Genomic DNA, 7,724 nt, shown 5'->3' on the forward strand with positions numbered 1-7,724 from the left:
TTCTTTCAATTAAATCCATCAACATTCTATGCATCTTTAGACTTAGTGCCATTATTTTGATTTGGGTTGAATTTAGACCCATATCTTTTTTTTTTTCCTTTTTTTCTTTATAATACTATTTGATTAATAAATTGTAATGATTCTTATTAATGATTTATATAAATGTTGAATTGTAAATTGGGGTGGGGACTGGGAGGTTTATCAACTAAACTAGCATTGCAATGCTCATTAAATATTCCTCTAATTCGGGTAGCAAGTGCAATCCTCCATTTCATTTAGAGATATAATATTAACCAATTTTTAACTGAAGGATTATTGAGGGACTAAATTTAATGAAAAGAAAATATTAGGGTTAAATTTAGGTAAGTGGGCATACTTGAGGGACCAAAATTGATATTTACCTCTGAATATATTTTCTTATTGTTCCATTGCACATGCAAATCAAGAAATCCCATGGCATGCACTGGCCTCCTGGGATTTGCTACTCCACCATTACATGCTTACAGAAAATCAAAGCCGCAGAAAAACCACGTCTCTCCTTCTTGTTGCTCCACTTCCAGTTCCACTAACGAGCAAGAAACTGTTCGGAAATTTACCTATTCTAGAGCTTCACCATCTGTAAGGTGGCCGCACTTGAAATTCAATGAACAACAACACAGTTCGCAGCATAAAATGCTGTATCATGAGGTTCAGGATGAAATTGAAGCGCACAGTGAAGAGGAGTCCGTGAATGCAAATGTAAATCATGACGAAGTCGACGTGTTTGATGAAAAGCTTAGCAGAAATAAAGTCAAGAAAATGAACAAATTGGCGTTGAAGAGGGCCAAGGATTGGAGAAAGAGGGTGCAGTTCTTGACGGACAGAATTTTGGAGTTGAAATCCGAGGAGTTTGTGGCTGATGTTTTGGATGAGAAGATGGTGCAGATGACTCCAACTGATTTTTGCTTTGTTGTGAAATGGGTTGGTCAGTCTAGTTGGCAAAGGGCCTTAGAGGTTTATGAGTGGTTGAATCTTCGCCATTGGTATGCCCCCAATGCAAGAATGCTGGCTACTATTTTGGCTGTGCTTGGAAAATCCAATCAAGAAGCTTTGGCTGTTGAAATTTTTACTCGGGCTGAGCCAGCTGTTGGTAATACTGTCCAAGTGTATAACGCAATGATGGGTGTGTATGCTAGGAATGGCCGGTTTTGCAAAGTTCAGGAGTTGCTTGATTTGATGCGTCAGCGTGGGTGTGCGCCAGACCTGGTCAGTTTTAATACATTGATAAATGCTACACTGAAATCGGGTCCCATGACTCTGAATTTGGGAATTGAACTCCTAAGTGAAGTGAGGAGATCAGGGATTCGTCCTGACATAATTACTTATAACACTCTTATCAGTGGTTGTTCACGTGAATCCAATTTGGAGGAGGCTGTAAAAGTGTTCCATGACATGGAGGCTCATAAATGTCAACCAGATCTATGGACTTATAATGCCATGATTTCAGTATATGGAAGATGTGGACTCTCTAGTGAGGCAGAACAACTCTTTAAGGAGTTGGGTTCAAAGGGTTTCTTTCCAGATGCAGTTACATACAATTCTTTACTTTATGCATTTGCAAGGGAAGGGAATGTTGACAAGGTGAAAGAAATCTGTGAAGAAATGGTGGAGATGGGGTTTACAAAGGATGAGATGACTTATAATACCATTATCTACATGTATGGGAAGCAAGGCAAGCATGACCTTGCTTTGCAAATTTACAGAGACATGAAATCATCTGGTCGAAATCCTGATGCTGTTACATATACTGTTCTTATCGATTCACTGGGGAAAGCAAATAAGATGACAGAGGCTGCAAATGTGATGTCAGAGATGCTAAATACTGGTATAAGACCCACTTTGCGTACATACAGTGCTTTAATATGTGGCTATGCAAAAGCTGGACAACGAGTGGAGGCTGAAGAGATGTTTGATTGCATGCTGCGGTCTGGAATTAAACCAGACAATCTCGCATATTCAGTCATGTTGGATGTGCATTTAAGGTCAAATAACACAAGGAAGGCAATGCTGTTGTACCAGGAAATGATTTGTGATGGTTTTGTACCGGATTGTGCCCTCTATGAAGCACTGCTCCGAGTGGTGGGTGTGGAGAACAATGAAAAGTTTATCCAGAGAGTGGTGGAGGATCTTGAAGAACTTCATGGCTTGAGCCTGGAGATGATATGTTGTGTACTTACAAAAGGTGGATGCTATGATTTTGCAGCAAAAAAGTTGAGACTCGTGGTTATGCAGGGTTCTAGTTTTGACCAAGAGAACTTACTTTCAATTTTGACTTCATATAGTTCATCTGGACGACATCATGAAGCGATTGAACTGCTAAAATTTTTACAGGAGCATGCATCTGGGTTCCAGCGGTTTATAGCTGAAGCTCTAGTTGTTATTCATTGCAAAGCTTGCCAGTTAGATACTGCTTTAGATGAATACTACAAAAACAGTGACCTACATGTTTATGGTGGTAGCTCTGCCATGTACGAGGCCCTCATCAAGTCCTGCGCGGAGAATGAATGGCTTTCCGAAGCTTCGCAAATATTTTCAGATATGAAATTCCATGGGGTTGAACCATCTCTGGACATATATCAGACAATAGCACTTATATATTGCAAAATGGATCTACCTGAGACGGCTCATCATTTGATTGTTCAGGCCGAAGTAAAAGGCCTTCCTCTTCATGATACATCAATTTGTACCAGCCTTGTCGAAGCTTATGGAAAGCTGAAGCAACTGGAGAAAGCAGAAAGTGTTGTGGGAAGCCTGCGGCAGAGGTGCAGAATGGTGGACCGTAAAGTTTGGAACTCATTGATTCAAGCTTATGCTGCAAGTGGTTGTTATGAGAAAGCAAGAGCTGCTTTCAGTACAATGATGAGAGATGGGCCTTCCCCAACTGTTGAAACTATGAACTGTCTATTGCAAGCATTGATTGTTGATGGAAGGTTAAATGAACTGTACGTTGTGATTCAGGATCTACAAGATATGGGTTTCAAAATTAGTAAGAGCTCTATTGTTTTGATGCTGGAAGCATTTGCGCAGTCCGGCAATATATTTGAAGTGAAGAAAATATACCATGGGATGAAAGCTGCAGGATATCTTCCTACCATGCATCTCTACAGGGTTATGATCGGATTGCTGTCCAGGGCAAAACAGGTGAGGGATGTCGAAGGCATGATTTCTGAGATGGAGGAAGCAGGATTCACCCCTGATCTTTCTATATATAATTGCTTGCTTAAGTTGTACACAAAGATAGAGGATTATAAGAAGACAGTCCAAGTTTACCAGCAAATTCAAGAATCTGGACTTAAACCAGATGATGAAACTTACAATAATTTAATCCTAATGTATTGTAGAGATTGTAGGCCTGAAGAAGCGGTCTTGTTAATGTCTAAAATGAAAAGGCTTGGTCTAAACCCTCAGTTAGATATCTATAAAAGCCTGATGGCGGCATTCTGTAAAAAGCTGATGGTAGAGCAAGCTGAAGAACTTTTTGATGGCCTAAAGTCAGAAGGACAAAAGCCAGACCGGTCCTTCTATCATTTGATGATGAAGATGTATAGAAGGTCTGGGAACCATACTAAAGCGGAAGAACTGCTTGTTACAATGAAAGAATCAGGAGTTGAACCCACCATCGCTACAATGCACCTGCTTATGACCTCTTATGGCAGCTCAGGCCATCCAGTGGAAGCTGAAAAAGTGCTTAATAATTTAAAATCTACCTGTCCAAACCTAAGTACATTACCATACAGTACAGTCATTGATGCTTATCTCAAGAATGGTGATCTTGATGTTGGCATCCGGAAGCTCATGGAGATGAGAAAAGAAGGCTTGGATCCAGACCACAGGATCTGGACTTGTTTTATTAGGGCTGCAAGTCTCTGCCAAAGTTTGAGTGAAGCCATGATGCTATTAAATGCAATTGGAGATGCTGGTTTCTGTATTCCGATAAGGCACTATGTTTCTTCTTTTCACATCTTATTTTTCTGGATGTAGGCTGGGGACTTATCTCTACTCTGTTCTCAAACCAAATTGTCTCTTTCACAGGCTTTTAACAGAAAATTCTGTGTCGTTGCTGTCGGAGATAGACTGCTATCTCAAGAAACTAGAACCTGTAGAAGATCATGCAGCATTTAACTTTGTTAATGCTTTGGAAGATATGCTGTGGGCTTTTGAACGCAGGGCAACTGCCACATGCATTTTCCAACTGGCAATTAAGAGAAACATTTATCATCAGAATGTTTTCAGGTAGCTTCTAAATTCTGCTCTTGATGCGGCGAGTAATTACTTTTCTAGTGTTTATATCAAAAACTTTATGCTTTCGAACAATATTCTCGGGTAGAGGTTCCAGTGGCAAGACTGGAAGAATGTGAAATATGTTTTTGAAAACCTTCTCTTAGCACCAGTATGATATAGGATAGTTTGTTTTCACTTTTAAGCCTTTGTCAGTGGAGATTGAGCATTCTCATGTTGCTCTAACACAATTTTCAATTTGCCTATGTTACTGTGAAAGACTTGATTGTGTTTAAAAAGGTGAATCTTCTAATTAACAAGACTATTTAGTGAAATTACTGGAAAAAGCCACTGTATATCATGTTTGTCTACTGTTAATGTATGAGAAATAATTTGAGTCATGATAGCTTCTATGTTGGATTTTTCTAGTTGCTCTCAATCAAATTTAATTTGCCTTGCAGGGTGGCCGACAAGGATTGGGGAGCCGACTTTAGAAAGTTATCTGCTGGCGCCGCTCTTGTTGGACTGACCTTATGGCTTGACCACATGCAGGTAAACCTTCTTTGTTTTGACTCTCTTGATGTTCATCAGATTTTATATTTGCTGAATTTACAGCACTAAAGTTGCGCGCAGGACTTGATGCTCCTAATTTTTGACAAATATCCCTCTCCTATTTACTTCATTTGACAATAAAATTTAAATGGATCATGAATTTGCCACTATATTATGTCCCTTAATTTCAGAATCGAAGTTTTTTCTTGACATTTTTTCATCTTGATGAATTATTCTTTTCCTATATTTTAGTGTATTAAAATATTGTCCAGCCAATAGCGCACGCATGTAATTCTAATCAATTTTGAGCTGTAAATCCTTCAACACAAATATTACATTTAAAATTCAAACATATTGTATAGTGAACTGTTCTTCCAACAGGATGCATCATTGGAAGGTTTTCCTGAATCCCCAAAGTCGGTAGTGCTGATTACTGGTACAGCCGAGTACAATAAGGTTTGTTTGAACAGCACGCTCAAGGCATTTCTTTGGGAGATGGGGTCTCCATTTTTACCCTGTAAAACCCGGAGTGGGATCCTTGTTGCAAAAGCTCATTCCTTGAGATTGTGGTTGAAGGACTCTCCATTTTGCTTGGACCTTGAGTTAAAAGATAGCCCTATTCTTCCTGAGACTAATTCGATGCAGCTGATTGAAGGATGCTATATTAGACGAGGCCTCGTTCCTGCTTTCAACGACATAAGGGATAGGCTTGGTCAAGTAACACCTAGAAAGTTTGCAAGACTTGCATTACTCTCAGACGAGAAACGAGATAGAGTTATACGAGCTGACATAGAAGGTAGAAGAGAGAAGTTAGCCAAGCTGGAGAAAACTGCGGCTATGAGAAAGAAAGATGAGCAGCTTGTGCAAGCAAAGGCTCAGTTGAAGGGAGATTAAAGAAAAAAAAGTGAGCAAGTGGTGAATGAGTATGTAATGGAAAAACAGGTAAAGTTTGTGTTGCTTGTACAGTTTATACAACAGTAATGAGGAACAACTTCAAATGGTCTCATCTGTAAGTTGTAGAAATTAATTATTTTAATGTTATAAGTTTCCTTGATGCGGCTTGGAAATTCTGAGATGATTGCTATGCTTGTTTTTATTTTCAAGTTATCTCCAGGACGAATCAAAACATACTCAATGTTTGCCATTATTTAGAAACATCTTATCTAGGTGTTTTAAACTATTTTAACATAAATACATACGTATATATATATACACATATATACATAAATATATATAAAAAAGACATGATTTGACTATGAATTGACGATGAATAGTAATTTTTGTCTCCCAAAACACAACATTAAACATACAATACTTATTATAAATTATCTTAAAAAACAAATCCAAACATACATACTATCTCTAATATACACTTATTTATCTTTGTTTTTCTCTCTTTATCTCCACAAAACACAATAAAACACTAAAAAAACGAATTCAAACATTATGGATATTATTACATATTTTTGGGCTTCTCAATTGGGCAGGATCCTGATTTGAAGCTTGTACCGAATATTAGGTCACATCTCTTTATTTTACAATTTAGTTGAGAATGTTGTACATAGAATTTGGAAGAATAAATTACAGTGTGGTTGGATGGTTTTATCAAATGTTGATTGATTGCATTAGAATTGAATTGGATATTTAATATATTATTTACAACGTATGACGACGTTGAAGGAGTGGTGGTGGAAGTGGATAGAATGAGAGGGGGAACAACTGTGGCAAATTAAAATTAAACATAGAAAAGAAAAGGTAATGAGGAGACGTAACGTGAGAATTGAGATTTGACAACTCTTTCTCTCTCTCTCGCGCGCGACCAGTGAAAGAAAAATTGTGAATTCCAGAACTCGAGCTTCACGTCCACAAATCCGTCGGCACACGGCAGAATAGAACATGCATTTCCCCAATTAAGGGGGAGCTCAAGCTCAGATTTTTTTGCCGAGCTCGACGCCCCTAGGTTTTATCGCGCTCAATATATAAAGACGGACACTCCCTATATCCTTGAAATTTAGCTGCAGGGCCAGAGGAAGAGCTCTATCGTCCGTTCTGCGCGCCGCCGCTGCAAGTCTAAACTCAAGCTGTCAAATCAGCTCCAAGGTTTGATCTATTGTCTTGATTAATACGTCACCCGAACGGAAACCTTATTTTATTGAATTTCATACTTTCGATGTCAAGTGTTTGAGCTTGAATTAGCACAATTGAAATGGTTGATTCTCTTTTACTTGGTTGCTGAGAAAATGTATGGCTGGCTTTGTAATGTACATGACCTGTTTGGTATTGTGTGGTTTCTCTTTGTGAAGTTGTGTACTTCGTAGTTCCTCTGATTTTTATTATTTTCTTCTTTGTTCTGGCATTTCTGGGACAATGTTGATTTTGTGAAATTTTGCTACCTTTTTATTTTTTGCTCCATTTTCAGTTTTTTCTTTATAAAACACGCGTTTCCACAGTTGATTGATTAATTTATAGGTTGTTAACATGAAACACAAGTAAACAGGCTTATGTGTATGAAACACATATAATTTATAGGTTCTTTATAAAACATATATTTTGTGTCTGGTGCATATTATTTTGTATGTTTCTAGCTCATTCTTTTGCCGCTGGTATATTTTAGCTGTATTTGATTCGTAAGTTTTGACTGCAATAAGCAAGAAAGGTGTACAAAAGATGCAAGCCTAAGATATGCTGGATTATAGTTTTGATGGCCAATGCATATTTAAAAGCAAGTTTCATCAATTTCATTATCCTATTTTAGATGTGGGAAAATTTCAAATGTTCTTATTCCTACAAGTGTGAGAAATTCTTTGATTCATGATCTCTGTTTTGGCTTGTTTTCTTGTAGTGTGTGGTAAAGCATGGAGATGCAGCAGTTGATGCTATTTAGACCACATTCGCGTGCAATTCTGCTGAAAGTT

At 38.1% G+C, this 7,724-nt stretch overlaps 1 protein-coding gene across 1 annotated transcript; it reads left to right on the forward strand.

The window, feature by feature from the left end:
- Positions 322-5,870, forward strand: LOC105160235 (pentatricopeptide repeat-containing protein At3g18110, chloroplastic). Its single transcript, XM_011077522.2, has 4 exons — positions 322-3,977; positions 4,072-4,272; positions 4,719-4,809; positions 5,191-5,870. The coding sequence occupies exons 1-4, from the start codon at positions 454-456 to the stop codon at positions 5,701-5,703; spliced, it is 4,329 nt and encodes a 1,442-aa protein (XP_011075824.1). The 5' UTR covers positions 322-453; the 3' UTR covers positions 5,704-5,870.

This window comes from Sesamum indicum, linkage group LG4 (genome assembly GCF_000512975.1).
Source record: "Sesamum indicum cultivar Zhongzhi No. 13 linkage group LG4, S_indicum_v1.0, whole genome shotgun sequence".
In the NCBI taxonomy this organism is placed as follows: Eukaryota; Viridiplantae; Streptophyta; class Magnoliopsida; order Lamiales; family Pedaliaceae; genus Sesamum; species Sesamum indicum.